Consider the following 18,856-nt stretch of genomic DNA (forward strand, 5'->3'; position numbering starts at 1 on the left):
TACTAAATATCTCACCAAAAATCTTAATGATCTTCATCTCTGTTTGTGTAGATGCATTTCTCTCTGTACCTGCGTGGTCATTTTAATGGCTCGTTGCAAGTGGCTATAGAGGAAAACGGGACAGTCGCCGCGGTACCGGTCTGGGAGAGGAATGGTCAAGCCGAAGATAACTGGGAACCGGTTGCCCTGGAACTGACTGACCTTCATCACGGGTACATAAGAGGAAAACAAACAGGGGGAGGAATGAAAGAATAAAGGCTGATCTCTCGTGTGTTAAAGGGATGATGTGTCGTTGAGGTTTACTCACCTCTTTTTCCCATGGAGCTCCATAAAGTTTCATTTTCTCCTTTGTTTTCCCCTGTCAGAGATAGTGGAGCTTAGGGATGAGTACATGCTTTAGGTCAGTGATAAGAAAAGGAAAATTGCTCCTTTCATCTAAAGAATGTGTAATCAGATTTAGTGCTCATAATAAAAGAGATTTCACTCCTACTTTTAAGTACACTCGCTGGGATTGAAATCCTGCTGCTTTTTCATAAGAAAAGACAACTGTAATTCTCTGATTGCTCCAGGTTTCGTGTTAAAGTGACAGCTGTGTGGGGACAAGGCTCCAATGCTGACGTTGCCCTAGATGACATTGCACTTGGAGCAGCCTGCTTCCAGTCAGGTAAGCTAAGATCACACAACCATTAAGTAAAGCCAATACAGATTTCTTTAAAAGTTCTCAAGGGCTAAAACACACATTTGTCTTGCTTTACCGCATATTTAGTCTTTGCTTTCATAATGATCGGTGCACTTTATGAAATCAAACTGCGGCTGAGCTTGGGAGGAGCACAGAGAAACCTCCCCAACTGCTGTGTTTTGTTCAGCACCACAGCGGCCCTCAGCTATTCATTTGATGCCCCGTTTAGTTGATTGGCTGAGACATGTGGGTAACCGACGTTTCATGATTTGCTGCAAATGTAGCGCCGCAGTACGACAGCAGTGTGTGCCAACATTCCTGCTCCCGTGTTGTTGCACTTCAGCTTTTAATTCTCAAAGTAGAGAGCAGACTTTTACAAGCCACTATGGTGCTACGCTAATAACAAAGACATGAAAAGGTCTGTTTTTGTTTCGGCGGGATTTAGGAGAAATATGGTTTGAAGCCTCCAGGGAGGCGCAGTTGTCTGTTGCGCTTCTGCAGTTGGGCGAGGACGGAACATTTTCTAACTGACTTCGGCTTTAAATCAGGTTTCTAGAGTAAATTTAGAAAGCAATAATTCAGAATAATGAGTCTGCCCATCACATTTATGATCTCACTCTATGCGGGGATCTTGTTGTGTTCGAGAGGGTTATAAGACCTTAACGGCTCTTGTTATGGTAAATGGTAAATGGCCTGTATTTATATAGCGCTTTACTAGTCCCTAAGGACCCCAAAGCGCTTTACATATCCAGTCATCCACCCATTCACACACACATTCACACACTGGTGATGGCAAGCTACATTGTAGCCACAGCCACCCTGGGGCGCACTGACAGAGGCGAGGCTGCCGGACATTGTACGCTCCTCATTGCCTAAGGGCTTGGCAATGAGGAGCGTACAACCTTTACCACCAATAAACGGACAAAAATCCCGTGTCTGTACGCTCCACAGTGGGTAAACACTGCCAAGATAGAAAGGTTTTCATGGTGTAGCCCTGTTCTCAGGAAATCTGTGCCACTTTCATTCTAAATATAGTTCATAATCAGGTGAAATCCAGATGAGTGACTGTGACTCCTCTCTTTTTTTTCTTCCCCTGCCTTTACCTTTACTTTGGCTTCCCCTCCCCTCCATCAGATCTCAACTTTCTGCTGCCCGCGACCGACTTTGAAGATTTCTTAAGCCCCCTTCCAGAGCCTTTGGCCTCAGGTAGTGCACAGCTCCAGCAGTTATCTTGTATAGCGTGTGAATTTCTGAAGTGTCCCAGTCTACTGTGTCATCTTTAATCCATTCTGTTTGCACAATTTGCACACCAGGTGGTCAATTGTTTACTCATCACAGCTAACCAGAAGCTTTTAATCCAGCCTGTGTTCGGCAATTACATGCCAGCTCCTTAATGCAATTACCTGTGACTCTTATAGATGTGCCATATGTATGCATCTGTTCTTTACTGTGTATCTTATCTCAGCTGTTTACTGATTTTCATGCTTTTGGTACTTTCCCCCCCTCCACATAACAATTTGAAAATGGTTATAGTTTTTGCAGCTTATTAAACAACTAAAAGCAGTATTTTTTCCCCCTCTATTGCCTTTTGTAGAGGTTTCTCTGATGACTTGGTGGTTTACATCATGCGGTGCCAGTGGACCACAGGGCCCAACCCAAGCCCAGTGTGACAGCACTTACAGGAACAAAAATATCAACGTTACCGTGGGGAAGGAGGGACACTTGAAAGGAATTCAGATGTGGAAGGTGCCTGCTACTAACAGATACCTGTAAGTGGTTGGTGATACCGAGCCAGGGAACATGTACCGGTTTTTGTAAAAAGTGGACTTTGGTAGTTAAATTATACACACATGTAATTCCTAGCCACATTAACACGATGTGAGTTCATAATAAGGAATTATTAGGATCACTGGTAACTATTTCATAATCCACATTTTACAACAGACATCTGCAGCCATTTGCTCAGTGTAATGAGGTATTTGCTATCCATTACGGTATACAGTGCGTGGCTAAGCCTAAAAGCACTTCATTTAAGACCAAGGATTAAATCTCCTTCTGTTGCAATGATCCCCCCTCAGGATCTCTGCTTATGGGGCTGCAGGAGGAAAAGGAGCCAAAAACCACAACAAACGCAACCATGGGGTCTTTATTTCTGCCATCTTTCCTCTGGAAAAAGGAGATATGCTTTACATCTTGGTGGGACACCAGGGAGAAGACGCATGCCCAGGGGTGAGTATAGTGAGGGTAAGAACAGGCTGGAAGGATTTGTTGATGTGGGATGAGTGGGATGTCTTAAAGAGGAGAGACGAGACGGCGTCCCAAATTCTGATTTTCCTTTTTTAATGCCAAGTTCATGTTTCTGCAACTTTTCTTTTTCTTTTTTTTTTAAATCTTGTGGAGCTTGATTTTCCATCTTCCACATGTTTTAGAGAAATCCTCACACCCAAAAGATCTGCCTCGGAGAGTCATCTGTGATTGAAGACAACCTCAAGCTGCAGGCTGGTGTAGAGTGGGCTGGAGGAGGAGGCGGAGGAGGGGGAGCAACGTACGTCTTTAAGGTAGCAGAAGACACTTTGAGTTGTTTCAGAACTGTGTGCATTTTCTCTGGGTTTGTGTGCATAGCATTGTTAAGATACAGCACTGTGGCACATAAGCATTTGAAATGATTCAGCAGTGTTTCATTCTTTAATCCATAGATTTAAATATAGATCGATTATATCTGCATGCAGCATGGAACTTTAGCACGAGGTTCACTTTTTTATGATCGCTCTTATCTATTGTACCATTGGGACTTCTAAAGTTGTTGTGTAGCTTATATAAAGTGTTCATCATCATTTAAATAAATTAAATTGAAAGATTTACTCGTGCGTGGTCTTTTCAGAAGGAGGATGGAGAGCTGGTTCCCTTGCTGATCGCAGCTGGTGGAGGAGGAAATGCCTACCTGGAGGACCCTGAGTCCAGTCTGGACAACATACCACTGGAGCAGTATGAAAACAGCACCGAAGCTCCCAGTAGCAATGGCCAAACTGGTGCAGCAGGTAGTGTAATATAAGCTCTTTGTTGCTAGCGTCCTGTTGCAAAAACTGCTATTTTAGTTTAATGTATAAAAAATGCCAAAAGTACCCCTCTTTTGAGTCATCTACCGTTCACTGAAGGCTCATCAGAAATGGTCTCAGTGGAAGGCTGGCTATCAAGAAGCCATTCTTAAGGAAGGGAAAGACGGAGAAACAGCTGAGGTATGCGACATTATACAAGAACTGGACTGAAAGTCAATGGCAAAACGTCAAATGGAATAATGAATCATTGAGTGAGGTACAACATTAACTTTCTACAGCCATCTGTGAAACACAGTGGAGGTTTTGGCAGAATTAGAAACATAGGAAAGTACCATCACATCTTGATCATCCAATACCATCTGGAAAGCATCTGATTGGCAGTGGCTTCATTTTTTAACATGACATTGATCCCAAATACCCTGCAAATTCAGTAAAAGCATATGGAGGTAGAAAAACACACAATCGATAACTATAAGTGATGGATTCGTCCCCCCAGAGCTGAGACCTCAACATTATTGAAGCAGTGTGGACTCATCTTGACAGTGAATGCAACAAAAAGCATCCAACATCCAAAGAAGAGCTTTGAATGTCCTTCAAAGAGCCCAGGGAAATTACAAGAAAGCAGCCCGAAAGAGTTCTGTGTCAACGAATAAAGGTGGTTGTACCAAACATTTGCCTTCAAACTCATTATAATTGAACTATTTGCTCTATAATGTGTTTCCAATGAACAACTACAAATATTTTGTTATTTTCCTAGCAAAAACGAAATTAATAAGGGGTGAGTCTTTGTTCAATACAGGCCACAAAGGTCACTCCTCACTAAATAACTTCACTTTGATGTGTTCAAATCTTGAGATGTCTGACTTTAAGATGACTCCGTCCACCCTTGCATAACTGAGGAAAATGAAGTTACTGTTATTGTGCCCACAGTATTAAATATTCTATTCAATTATGTAAAAGAATGAAACGGCTTTCCAGAATCAGTGTTCCTGGCATTTTTCCCTACTAAAAACTAGATTCAATAGAATTAGTTAGATGGAATGCTATTGTTTGTTGCATAACAGGGTTTTTTTTACTTAGCAGCACACACAAAAATGTATTACAGAAAGCAGCGTATGAAATTTAATATAAAGTTGGATCCATAGATTTCTGGGGCAATGACATTTCTTTTGTAAGTGTGCAAAAGGAAAGGAACTTCATCCAAGTATTGAAAACAGTCCTCATAAGTAAACTTGTCTTAGTTTGTCCTTTTATGTTTTCCTAGTCAATGCAGCACTTTTGTTAAACCCCTTCATTTAAAGCTGAAAGTCTGCACTTCAATTACATCTTGATTGTTTGATTCAGAATCCACTGTGGAGGTGTACAAAAGAAAAATTACAAAAATTGTTTCATTGTCCAGATACTTTCTTCCCTAACTTTAAAAGCTGCAATTGTGGGTATTTTTTCTTTTTGGTTACAAATTACCCTCTACACTTTATGTTCAAAGAAAAGTTTCATTTTCTTATAAAGGACGTGCTGTAAACTTTGGATGAGAAGACGTTGTTCTGACTGAATTCAGTGTCATCTGATACCAAAGCACGCATTTCATTTGTCCAAAAGGTAGCCGGAGATATGAGAGGATTTATTTGTTCTGTATTCTCACACACACAGGGTGGCGCAGGTTGGCATGCATGTGTTTGGCCTGTGGATAATGGGATGTATCTGGAATTCACTTCTTTCGCTGGAACATTCTCAGTAAATCCCTTCTGACCAGCCGAGACTCAACGAGAACCGTTTATCAACTCATCTTATTGAAACCTCTGAGAGACTGTTTAGATAAAGATCTGCGTGTCAGGGCAAGTTTGCAGCTCGAAGTACTGAGCAGATGAGGTCTTTCTGTTTACGTGCGTTTGCATGTGTGCTGATGTTTAAAGTGCCACCACATGAGACAAGCCCTATATATACAGTATATTATCACTGATCAAAGACCTCTGAAGGGCAGAGGAGCATCTTTCAGTGAAGCTTGTCTTCCTTTGATATGTTGTTTGTATGAAACCTGCTTATATCTGCCCGTCTTTGTAGATTAGAGATGATGGTTGAACCCGTTAACTCTTTTTATTCATTGCGAGGCGTCTCTGTATTCATCAGTTCACTTTGGTGCAGTCAAAGGTTAAATTCATGCCCAAAACAAAGCTGCAGTATAGCTACATTGTTGCTGTATAAGTGGATGGGCGGAAAGTCTCCTTTCAGTTTTAACATTTTTTATGGCGACCGAATAGCTGACGCTTTACTCTTGACCCTTTGTCCACCCACCAGCTGCCTGCGAATGGAAACAAAGAAACACAACAACAGAACAAAAAACAGCCGGAAAAATCAAAAGCCCTGTGCTAAAACTTCTCCCTCATTTCTATATTTGATACGCTCCACATCCGAGTGGATTTGCTCTGACCTTCTCAATTATAGTCTAAACAAGACTGAACTTATTTGTCTTTAAAGTGTGCCTTCTGGCTTAACAGACAGACAGCTCTCTCACTGATTGCCTCCACCGCTGACTCAATATGCTGAATCACCAGTCGAAAGTAGGGCCTAATTTGTGACAGCGGAGACGAGCTCACAACAGACACTACACACATTGGTGGCTGTAGATACTCCATAAAACCTCACTGATGACTGTGTCTGTGCTTATATCCAGACTGCAAAGAATCTCAGTGTAACCCGAGCAGAACATAAAAACATTCATTTAGTAGTCATGAAGTGTGAAAATAGTTACTCTTTAGAGACCCTTGTCAAGTCTGAAAAAGCTGCCTAAAAGATATCAGCCATACAACCTGATTTGGGTTTGGTAAATGCAAAGTTATGACAGAGAGCCTGTTTTTGGATCTTGATCCACACCGGGGCCTAAAAGTCAGGATACTTTGGCCTGCGTATAATTTCGAAATCTCCCGAGTACCCTTTTAAAATCAAAGCTGGCTCGCTCACATTACAGCAACAGTGTAAGCCTTCAGGTTATTTTATGAACCCTTATTAAACTAATTTTTAATGGCAACTCATTTTTTCGTTGTTCTCAGTCGGTGAGTTTTTTCACTGCAGCAAACATCAAACACACGAACCGTGTTTTACAACCTTGTGCAATGCTCCCAAAGTAGCTCTTGTAACAGTGAATGACTTTGTTTTGTTTCCCTTAAAGGTGGAGGTGGCGGCTGGAAAGATAGTTCAAGTTCTCACCTGATGGCTGGCAGATCCCTGGTGGAAGGTGCCGAGGGGGGATCTTCATGCCCCCTGGCGCTGTCTAAGCTCAGCTGGTCGACCTTCGGAGGGTTTGGAGGAGGAGGCGGTGCGTGCACAGCTGGAGGAGGTGGAGGAGGATACAGAGGTAACCGTATTTTGTCATCATATTGTTATTTCAACCCAGACTAAATTTTTAGTCAGCTACTTGGCACTACTACCCTACTCCTGTACTTCTTTTTCTTCTTCAGACTCCATTTAGTGGTCACCACAAAGGACTTGTTGCATCTATCTCACTTTGTCCCCTTAGCTTTGTTCTCTCTCGCACCAACCCTCTGCATGTGCTCCTTCGCTACATCCATGAATCTACTCTATGGACTTCTTCTTCTCTCCTCTTCTTCCTGGCAGCTCATCTTCATTGTCCTTTGTATAGTACTCTACTCTGCAGATTAACATTTATAACTCAGAGCTGACAGGGCTTCAGAGGGACATGCAAGAGAGTAAAAACTGTTGGAAGGCTAAAGCAAATGCATTCAGTCATCGAACTTCTTTGTGAGGTTCGATGACTGAATGCATAGAGGAGTATCAGCTGATTGTGGGTTATTTTGACTGCAGTCTGCTGAAAATACTGCTCAGCTTGATTCATTACTTCTGTGCCAGCAATCTGTTCTTCATTTTTAGTGTAACATTCATGTACAATTTCCACTGTTGCAAGCAGTGTTAAGAACTAGATTTGAGTTAGGATTAAGGTATTTTTTTTGCCTTGATAATCATATTTTACATCAAAAGAAAACTGTCGTTTAGACAAGAGTTAAAGTTATTACTATTATTTTTGTTGGTTTGTTTTTGACAGGAGGCGATGCTGCATTGACAGATGACATCACAGCTGATGGTCAGAATGGAATTTCATTTATTCACCCGATGGGAGAGATTTTTCTGCAGCCTCTGGCAGGTGAGACTGAGCGTGGCACCCTACTCCTGCATCTTTATATCGAGAGGTTTTAAGAGATTAGCGGAGGATACAGGACGCAAAAGAGCAAATACCATTCCCAGATGGAAACCTTGAGATGCTACTGAATATTTTTCAGAAGGTTATAACTGGATGATTCGCTAAAACGTTTTGTACAAGTCTTTGTACAAGATCAGATTTGAGTGCTTATTCAAGTACTAAATAGAGTAAAGCAAGAAAGACCAAGTGCTTCATACTTTATCAGCTAATAAAGCCAATGAGATGCAGCTGAAAGCATGTAGCACCTTGGCATAGGTTTAAAATTGTGTGATCATGCTAGAGTTAAGAGGAAGACTCCAGCAAAGTAGAATGGAAAACAGCAGAGCTAAAGTAAAAGTTTGCTAGTAACAGGAAATTCCCACGCTCATGAGTTCATCGTTAAACGGTTTAATAATATCTATGTAAGGCCAAACCAACACCGACTCGCTGTGCTCGCTCGGCCCCCGGGCGACACTGTATTAAAAACAGACACAACTCTGTAATGAAAATCTCTGCGTGCGCTCAGATATTTACCAAAAATGTCATCAGCGAACAGTATGGGTTCAAATTGTGGTCATAAATATTTTGTACGTGTAAATCAGGATTTGTATGTGTAAAAAGAATTTGTGTGTTTGTAAAAAAGATTTGTGTGTGGACAAAAATACGTGAGAAAGTCTGCACTCAAGTTTCAAGTACGAATTTTGACCCTATTTTTCTTCCTTTCATCTGATTGGCCAATGTCATGTCAATCACAAATTTAACTATCCAATCAGAGAACAGATGGGTTTGGCTGTTGGCGGGGTGCTTTTTTGAACTGCAGGTTCTTGAAGGGAATAAATGCCCTTTTTCATGCCAGCCCAGCGTTTTCCTTCATCACCACGAAGGAAAACAGTCTGTGGTGGTCTGAGTTTGGTGATTTTTGTGTCACAGGTTTACGTGCTTAATACAGGGACCTCCTGAACCTTTTCAACAGCGCTGCGAACCTCCGTGAGCGGGAGGGGGGGGCAGTGTTGTGGAAATGACAGTCTTCACTAGTGGGGATACTTACAAAGCTTTCTTCGTTATGAATTATCATACATGTTTTTATTGAACATTTGAAGAACCAGCAAAAAAAACAGAAACTCTTGTAGAGGACAAAGTCAGAGATAGAAACGACAAGGAGCAGGTGCATCTAGTACAGGTAGAGCTGCTGCAAAAGCCCACAGAGCTCAGCAGCCAGCGCAACAAATTCTGGATCCTTTGCTTTTAGTTAGCATTAGCAGCACATGCTGCGCACTGTGACTCACAGCAATGGTTCTGGGTCAGCCCTGACTTTGTGTTAAACTAATCCTAAAGTAATATTGGTATTTCTAACCACTGACATACCACAACTTTATCATTTCAACATCTGCTGAAAGTAAGGGGACCTAGCTTCTTGCAAAACAAACTCGGGATCTCGCAAAACTTTTGCGAAATCTCGCAAAAGTTTCATACATCTCCGAAAACGTCGGAGCACTTTTGCAAATATGTGATGTCTTGTAAACCGAGCAGAAATCTGACGTTTACACAACTACATTCACGCCTCAAAATATCTTAAAAGTGTATTTTGTGACCCAGAAAGAGTAATATTACAACTAAGTAGCTGTTGTTGTTGGAATTCAACTTTTGCGAGATCTCGCAAAACAAACTTGGGATCTCACAAAAGGTTTGCGAGATCTCGCAAAAGTCTTAATTTTTTTTTCTCCCATGTCCCCTGCGGGGCTCCGTACAAACCTGATTTACAAGTACAAAATATTTATGACCACAATTTGAGCCCATAGAACAGAGGTCATTGCCTGATTAGTGTGTGATTAATGTTTAATGCCATAAATAAGGCTACAAACTGCAGGCTCAGTATGTGTTGGTCTAAGATAGCACCATGCATTGTGTTTTTGTGACAGCAATGTGAATCTCAAATGACGAATCCTCAGGTTCATGTAATACTTCTAACAGCTAAACCAGTCAATGTCTCTCGGTGTGCTTTTGTCTAAGTTTGCTTTGAACTATATTTGTGGGGTCACAAATCCAGGAGACCACAGTACATGCAGGGTTCAGCAGCTTTGTGAGGACCAAAAATGCTGGATCCCACAAGCAGAAGTGGCTGTTTGGGTTAGGGTTGGGCAATCAGTTGTGATGAGATGGTTTAGTTTAGACTAGGGGATTAACTAGGGAATGCACTACCTGTATATCAAGGACAAGTCCTCAGAAAGGTGTGCAAGGATATGTGTTTGTGTGTTAATTGCTTTTCTATCTGTTTGTATGAACATTTAGGAGTATATTCTCATGAATATATGGGCTTATTTTTTTCCTATTTTTGTTGAAACTAACAGCCCATCTGATTCTCATTATTCAGTGGGAGGAAGAGGAAAGTGGCTAATTCACAGCGTCATGCAGCCTGTTGCCTTCGGCGCCAACAGACAGGCCTCCATTCTCATGTGAAAGACTTTGTTGTTTATGCAGTGTGCCATGCCACTTTAAAACACAATGTCGGGGTCTGCAACATGAAACACATTCAAAGCATGATCAGGGGGGAAAAAGAGAGAGAGAGAGACATTATTATAATAATTAAATTTCAAGGCAAATGCATTTTTCTCTGTGATGTAGTTAAATGATCTCTCGCTTTAATTGAAGGATGAGTTTAATAAATCGAGGACACATGGAGAAGCCCTATTCTTCTTCCTGTTAGAAAACTGCATCATTAAAACAGCGAGGCTCTTCCTACGTCACAATATAGTTTATCAATTAAACTAATTATAGAAAGAACATTAAAAAAATGCAGCTCTGCTGTACTGTATGCATAAATTTGCAGTAATTGTTTTCCAATAATTAAAATCCTTTATTAGTTTCAAATTATATATATATATATATAATATTTAACTTAATATAACATATTAATGCCAGCAACACACTTCAGCAGCAGTGGGACACACTTTTACCAACGTTTGTCTGACTTTTGTAGGCAGCCTTAGCACCTGTTTACCAGGAGATTTTCATCAGATTTTCAGATGTGTAACATCATGTCATTTTCATATCCACCATATATGTAGATGGTGTAGTGTACACATGCACTGATAATGTAAAAATATGTGTTTAAAACAAAACAGAAAACCTGAATGTATTACAATCATTTTCTGTAAAAGGAACACACATGTGGCAGAGAGTGGACTGAACGCAGGGTTCAACAGACAGAAATAAACTCAAAATCCGTTTTATTTAGCTGATAACAGGCAAGGTAAACAGAAAGAAAAACAGGAGCAGGATAAGCATAAACTAACAAGAGGCAAATGAGACCAACAGAAACTCACACACTAAGAGGGAGAGCACAACAAAGAACAGAGGGAGATGCAGATGTTATAGACACAAGAGGAGAGTGGACACACCTGGAAGCACAGCTGAACAGAATCTAACAAGACAGGGGAAGAAAAACTGTACATGACGTACACAACACGACAATCAAAATAAAATAGGAACTAACTCACATACTGAGAACCAGACTAAGACATGTTAACTTGACACAAGGACCAGACGTCCAGCCATGTCACAATGGGGACCCAAAAAGACGAAACACAAAGATTAGTGATGATTACGGGAACTCGACCAGACAACCACAGAGACAGGCCAAAGAGAGACACGACTAGGACAGACACAAAAAGGGATCTAACATAATTGAACAAGAACCAAGAAGAAGAAATATAAATAACAAAATTCAAGGGCACCAATGAATACTAAAGTCAAGAGTCATTAATCAAGAACTAGAACATGAAAATCTTCTAGTTCCAAAGAAACGGATAATAAGTCCAACACAAATTCAAGATAACTGGTTGGAGAGCCAGGACCATGGGCTATAACTCACCAAGGCAACCCATCAGATGTTGAGAAATTGTCTTCTTTTTGTTTTTATTTTATGTGCTCATTTTGAATTTGAGGCCAGCAACACGTTTACCACTTTGTTGCATCATCTCATCATTTAACACTCTGTAAACACTCTGTAAAAGCTTGGGAACCAAGAAGACCCACTGCTGTAGTTGCAGAATTTTACAGAGTGTCCCACTTCTTTTGGAAAGGGAGAGAGGTGGGGGTTATGAATGTATTAAAAAGCTATTTGATCACAAGCACAAGATGTTTTTGACATGTGATGTGTTAGGACAATAACAAGTCTGATTTTATAGTGTCATGGAAAGATCAAAGTACTATCTGGATCATCTCCATCTACTTATTCTTTAATTTGTCACAATTGTGCTTTCATTTAAAAAAAACACAGTTTTATGTACTCTGTTTTGTGGGAGTTTTTGTTTAAGGATTACCTTTTAGTTTGGTGGTCTAGTTGGAATTTACTGGGCAACAAAGGAGCAGTGTGGCTTTCATTTTATAGCCAAAACCTGCTATACTAAAGCTTGTTTCTCTGTGCTACAGATGTCTTTTTCCCTCTATGGCACAGATGAATAGGCTGCAGAGCTAAATGTGTGTTGGTTTCATCCCCTCACTCTCTAACAAATAATTTTCCTTTTGATGTTTGTGTTTATTTCCTGTCTTCTTTCTAGCAATGGAAAGTCACGGTGAGTGTGAGATCAAGGTGCAGCTGAACTGCAGCCACTGTCAGACGCAGAGCTGCAAACGAGAAGCAGATACTCACCTCATCCTCTGCCTCTGTGATGATGATGATGAAGTCCTGGACACTGACAACGTTACATGTTCTAGGCCTCCAAGTATGTCTGTAAAACCCAGCAAACGGTCTTGCTTTTACTTGTGAGCCATGATATGTCAGACGTTTTGTTTTAATGTTAGTTTTAATGACACGTTTAATCCCTCACAATTCTTTCCCATCTAAGCAGCTAACAAACACTAATTGACCATCTCTGCTCCACCCCTCCAGCGACTCATCAAAGCCCGACTCTACCGGTCCCGATGCCGACATCCCTGATCCTGGCTGTTGTGGTCTCCACCGTCGCCAGCGGCTTTGCACTGGTCTGCGCCGGCGTCATCCTCAGTAAGAGACTCCTCCAGTTCTGTGCGCAGTCTGTGCCCTCCACCTTCCACCGGCTGTGAGCACAGCTGGGACACGCAGATGCTTCCAGATGTTACTAATAACAGAAACAGAAACAACTTTGATAAATGTTGGTTTAAATGCCCTTCGCTGGCTGTGCGGAAGATGACTAAAGGAGCGATGGCAAAGATATGGTTGTGAATTATTAGACGCTGACAGTGAGCACAGTATGAACACTCATTACAAGCACTCATTCCAGGTAACGCTCTCTTTTCTCTGGCTGTATGTATATACAGTATAAATAGGTGAAACTAGACTATTTTGCTGATGAGAGGCGATAAAGAGGTGACTGTTAAATACCGTATTGTTTATATGCTGTATTCAGTGCCTGCAGTGGAACGATTGCTCTCGTGGAAGCATGAACCATTTTCGAGACGTGCTGTAAGTGTCTCGCTGCATGAATTCATTCTAAAAAAAATGCTGATTATAAAAAAAGCACAAGCAGAAAGAGTTGACATTTAAGTTTCTTTCAGTATGAGTGGGTTTCTGTAGCGGTAAATGTCAGCTGTTATAATTTATTGTCTGTAAAAAACTAAAAAACAAACACAGAAGTGATTATACAGACATGAAGATTACAACAGTATTTGAAAATGAAGAACTGTGATAAGAGATTAGCCTTTTTTGTCATTTTGAGAAGCGCGCAGCGACAAGCGTGAGTTGAGCTGAACCCACGGGCATCGACTCCGTGATAAGAGGATAGAGCAGAAATTGTTCCTCTTTAAAAGTGTTAAATGCTATCCACACAAAGTGCAATGATATGGAGTATTAGAATAAGTAGGTCCTTGTTTGCTGAGCGACAAGGTTACCAGAGTTTCTCTTGTAGGCTGCGGGTTTGAGACAATCAGATGGTCAGGCAGGCTGTAAAATGCTAAAATAGGAGTAATTAGGGAATTAACCATTACATTTGTATAGCTTTAATTTAACTACTCTGTAGCAACCACACTTAAAACAGGAAGCTCAAGAAAGAAGAGAGGGATTCTGAGACAACCACATTTTGACAATGAACATGGTCTCAAAGGCTGCTATGCAAAATATACTGTTAAGTGCCTTCTTTTGTATACCAAATCTCGTTTGATTAACTCCAGACACTTTATACAAATACAGTTTTAACAACACGTGGAGTCATTTTCCAGTAATGTAGGACAGTGAGGGATTATACAGCTAATAACACTCGGAGCACCTTTGTCACCTTTTGTGACAACTGTGTGCTGCAGACTTTATGAGAAGGGAATCCTCTAACAAGAGCTTTGTAAAGGTGTGCGTGTATAGCAGGTTCTCTTTCTCTCTCTCTCTGTTGTCCTTTTCATGACCTCACTGAAAACTCAAATATTAAGCAAAGCTCAGCTATTTTCCCACAGCGCGAATTGATGAGAGTAAACTTTGTGTCAGAGCCTCTGGAGGAATCGGCGCTGCGCTGACTTCCTGCAGAATAACAGCTACACTCCCAGCTCCCCGGGGGTTTAAAGCAGCCTGACAAGAAAACCAGGCATGACCAAACAGTTGGGACTTTTTAATGAAGTAATGCATGTAAAAACCTCCTGTAAGGAAAGCGATATGGAGTAACTCTTACAGATTTAAGAGTAATGTGGACATTTCACCTCCTGGCAATGAAATCCGAGCAGAATAATGTCTGTTTTCCAGCCGAGCCTGAAGCAGAAGGTATTTGAAAATTTATGTGGTGACCTCCACCTTCACACTCCCCCCTCAAATTTCCGTTTCGCCACAAGCTTTATTCTGAATCCCTTATATCTCATGATAGCTTAGCATGAAACGTTTAACCTCCCATTTTAAATGACACCCTTAACGCACACAGTGCAGTGAAACAGTGCTCTGATGGAGTCGAGTGTTTCTATTTTTTTGTTATCAGTAAGTGCTAATGGCTGACCATTAAAAGATGGCGATTTATGTTGGATGTGGTTGGTTTTCTGTCAGCAGAAGTGAGAGAATATGTCGATAAAGTGCGGCGGACTTGGTGAAAAGCGACGTGTGAGAGCTGGAAGAGGCGAGTTATTCATCAGATAAATGTCCTTTTAGGATAAAAGACTGCAGTCTGCATTTCTGCTGTGAAGTTCTTCCTTAAGAAAGTTTGAGCTCGGTGTAATTAAGCATAAATACAACCCCGCAATCAGCTTATCAGAGTGTAATCTGACAGACGATAATTGCAGATACGGCGGTGCTACTAGTGGTGCGTACTGGGCCACTATATGCAAAATGGAACACTAACTGCATTGTGTGTAAATGTGTGCACTTGCTCTTAAATAAATCAGTTCCTAAACAAAGGCTGATGACATTCATTTTTATAACATCTGCTTTTAAAAAATACATATTTGGGGAGGATGGGGTGTTTTTACTGGAGCGTGTTTAATTTTTTAAAAAAGGCAATGAACGTACACACACGCTTCAGGTTAATGGTGTCTCCTTACCTGAGCTCTCCCCCATGCAGGGAGGTAGTCTGTTCCCTGGGCGCCCCATGTCCTTCACCCCCACCTCTTCCTCCTCCTCCTTCTCCTGCTTCTCCTCCTTAAAACTCCCCTTATCCCAACTCCTGAGTCCCTAGCATCTGCACCGGGCGATGGCTCGACGGCACCTCTTACCTGCACGCAACGCCCCCCCTCCCTGGCAGACTACCAACCTGCATCGGGGACATGGGCTGCCTCCATGGCGGGTGAGTCCAAACTCACTGGCACAGACAGTATAGGAGCAGTAACCAAGGAGAGGCCATCCCACATGCATGTCAGTTAGGTTAGTGGCTTTAGAAAGAAGCCAGCTCACTTGACTTCTGAAGGCAGCTCATCGTCTCTGCTTGAGGCTTCAATAACTGCTACTAACATAACATAACGTGTGAATTACAGATCCATACTGAGGGTGGTGTTTGAAGAGGTAGAACTCCAGTGTTGGAGAAGTGCTATGCAGAATTGGTGGAGTATTCTTTAAGAACAAAAATGAAGCCCTTTTTGCCATATTTTTATAGCTTTATTCCCACTAAGAATGTTGTTTTAGGATTGGAAAAAGTTATTGAGATGTGGCTTGATCCCTCCTTGTGTTGCCGCTCCTACATTCAGACAGATGGTCAGGAAGATCCTTCTGCCACTTACATGCACTTGTAGGGTCCTGATTAAAGTTTGCTGATAATTTTTGTCAAGGGTTTGTCGACTCTTTAATATAACAAGCTTGTTCGTCCCTCTGCCTCGTCTTTTTCTGCAGTGTGGTACCGCAAAAAGAACGACCTGCATGCAGTGAGGGGGCGTCTTCAGAGTCCCGAGTATAAGCTGAGCAAAATCCGTTCCTCCACCATCATGACGGACTACAACCCAAACTACTTTTTCACCGGCAAAGCCGCTTCGTTCAGTGAGCTGAAGGAAGTGCCACGCAAGAACATCACCCTACTGAGGTATGACACAAGCGGACTCAATGTTAGAGTGCCAGTTTAAGCTTCTGCTCTCCACCAAACGTGTGCCTTCGTTTCATTCGTTGTGTTTTCTCTCCTCTTTAGGGCCCTTGGTCACGGAGCCTTCGGTGAAGTCTATGAAGGTCAAGTTCTGGGGATGAGTGGTGATGGCAGTGCTATGCAGGTGGCCATAAAGGTCAGCCACTCATATTTTCTTAAATATTTGCACTTAAATGTTTAACAATGACACCTCGCATGTATGTTCCGTACTTATAATCCCATAAGTGGTGCTTCTGCTTCTCAGAGCTAAAGGTCATGGAGATGCTTTCACTTACAAAATGATTGTTGGCTTTTCTTATGTTGTGCAAAGACTGCAGCACAAAATGACTAAAAAAGAAGAATGCAGATTTGCTCAGCGTCCCTGGATAAGATGCTTTAAAAGGCACACAGTTTAAAAAGGGAAAAGCAAAAAAGCAGAGAGAGCACCGCATGGGGTTACCTGCTTACAATGCTCTGCTGATTAGGTCTGAAAATTTATATTTCCCCTTAAAAGTAGCACACACTCAAATTCTCTTTCTATTCTGCAGACTCTACCAGAAATCTGCTCCGAGCAGGATGAAATGGATTTCCTGATGGAGGCTCTGATTATGAGGTGCACGAGACAGCAACCATACACTTCCTTTGTGCATTACACACACACACACACACACACACACACACACAAGAATTGTCCCTCAAAGACAATCGTGTCTGCAGGGGTAAATTTTGAGCTCAGGAAAATGTGTGACGTTAATTGGTTTCTAGCGGGGGTTGCTCAGGCCTGGGTGGCTCAGTCGGTAGAGCATCAGACTTTTAATCTGAGGGTCCAGGGTTCAAGTCCCTGTTCAGGCGTGCTTAGTTTACCTAATTTCCTTAGGTGTTAATAAAGTATTATGATTTCCCGTCTGATTTTGTTAAAGTCTACTCTATTTACAGGTCCATCCCTCAGTCAGCAAGTGACAGTTTTAAATACTTGTATTCTGGCTGATTGAAAATTGAGACTTTTTTGTAGTTGTATAATAAGTTTATCATTAATGAGATTTAAAAAAATAAACACTAAAAAAGAGGCAAGATATGACAATATGACACAGTGTGATTATTTATTTAACAAAATTTAAGCCAAAATGCAGAAGCAGCGTGTGAAAAATTAAGTCGCAAACTTCTGCCAATCTTCCCAGGAGTGGACATCTGTCATGGTCCTGGGTCGTGCGACCCAGTGTTTTGTGTTTAGTCTATTTTGATGTTTATTGATTGTTTAGGTTCTTTAAGGTAGTCCAGTCCTTTTGTAGTTATGTTACCCTTGTATCAAGCCTCCCTTGCCCTTCGTGTGTTTATGTCTGTGTGTCTTGTATTGTCAAGTTCATGCTGTCGCGTCTGTCACCTCCCCCTGTACTACGTCTCCCCGGTTCATGTCCCATGTTTCCTGTTTTACTTTGAAGGCCTGCATTCACTGTCAGTGTATTCAGTTTCACTCCTCCTGTCCTGTCGTTAAGTTCATGTATATCAGCTGCGTTCCCATGTGTGGCCACTTCCCCTGATCATCCCTCATGTGTATTTAGTCTCTGTGTTTCTTACAGTTTGTGTCGCGTCGTCTGTGTTCCCACCCTCCATGTTTCCATGCCCGGTCTGTTGTATTCATAGCCTTACCTTAGTTCATTCCCAGTTTAGGTTTCTGTTTAGTTATTGCTTTTGAGCTGCCCTTATTCTTGTTTGTTTCTCTTGCGTTACCAGCCACAATAAAAGGCTCGCTTTTGTTTAAAGTTTACTCCCGTGTCACTCGTGTCCGCACCTGAGTCCTCCACGCACTCTCCACACGGTCTGTCACAGCGGACCGTGACAGACATCCCAGTAAATTCAACCCAAGCTCAGACCCTCCAGCGCTCAGAATAACGGCAAAAAATCCAAGAGCTACACTTTAGTTACATTTTGTAGACTAAGACTAAAGAAAGGTTTGGAAAGGTTTTGTTTTGCGGTCACAGGACCTCGGCACCTTGCGGTCATTCAAAGGAGTTGACCGTGAACTCCTTTATATAGCTAAACTAAGATTTACAGATGTGTCACAAGAGTCACAAGCACATGCTCTAATCCACACACAAATAAGCAGCAATTTTACCACACGTACAAATGCATGCATCCATACCTTCGCTGTATGATGTAAACAAGTTTGACATCCAGAGTGTAAAGGAAAGAATTCCTCCACAACAATTGGAGAGTCGAATCATGGGGTGCGCTTGATTTTTCACACTCTGCTTCTTCATTCTGGCTTAGTTTTTGTTAAATACATAACGACTGCATTAACATGTGTTGTTCTGATGGTTTTTGAGGTTGTATTTAAATTATTTTTTAGACCTCATGAGGACCAGATTGTTTTTATTATTTATTAAATCTTAAAACCTAACAATTGTACTTTCTTGTTACCATCAATGTATATTTAAGGACG

At 41.5% G+C, this 18,856-nt stretch overlaps 1 protein-coding gene and 1 non-coding gene across 2 annotated transcripts in view; both read left to right on the forward strand.

Annotated features, from left to right (window-relative positions):
• Nucleotides 1-18,856, forward strand: part of ltk (leukocyte receptor tyrosine kinase) — a 70,632-nt gene that overhangs the window by 44,138 nt on the left and 7,638 nt on the right. The window contains exons 9-22 of the mRNA XM_085442685.1: nucleotides 52-212; nucleotides 570-664; nucleotides 1,814-1,885; nucleotides 2,274-2,448; nucleotides 2,758-2,908; nucleotides 3,109-3,237; nucleotides 3,561-3,717; nucleotides 6,902-7,087; nucleotides 7,793-7,891; nucleotides 12,487-12,651; nucleotides 12,819-12,932; nucleotides 16,194-16,380; nucleotides 16,483-16,573; nucleotides 16,965-17,029. Coding sequence (XP_085298811.1) covers nucleotides 52-212; nucleotides 570-664; nucleotides 1,814-1,885; nucleotides 2,274-2,448; nucleotides 2,758-2,908; nucleotides 3,109-3,237; nucleotides 3,561-3,717; nucleotides 6,902-7,087; nucleotides 7,793-7,891; nucleotides 12,487-12,651; nucleotides 12,819-12,932; nucleotides 16,194-16,380; nucleotides 16,483-16,573; nucleotides 16,965-17,029 — 1,847 coding nt within the window. The remainder of the gene's footprint in view (nucleotides 1-51; nucleotides 213-569; nucleotides 665-1,813; nucleotides 1,886-2,273; nucleotides 2,449-2,757; nucleotides 2,909-3,108; nucleotides 3,238-3,560; nucleotides 3,718-6,901; nucleotides 7,088-7,792; nucleotides 7,892-12,486; nucleotides 12,652-12,818; nucleotides 12,933-16,193; nucleotides 16,381-16,482; nucleotides 16,574-16,964; nucleotides 17,030-18,856) is intronic.
• On the forward strand, nucleotides 17,196-17,268 carry trnak-uuu (transfer RNA lysine (anticodon UUU)). The gene has a single exon. It is a non-coding gene; the product is annotated as a tRNA-Lys (tRNA).

Source organism: Copadichromis virginalis, linkage group LG19 (genome assembly GCF_057382275.1).
Source record: "Copadichromis virginalis isolate Kocher_CV1m ecotype Utaka linkage group LG19, C_Virginalis_male_GT1.1, whole genome shotgun sequence".
Classification (NCBI taxonomy): domain Eukaryota; kingdom Metazoa; phylum Chordata; class Actinopteri; order Cichliformes; family Cichlidae; genus Copadichromis; species Copadichromis virginalis.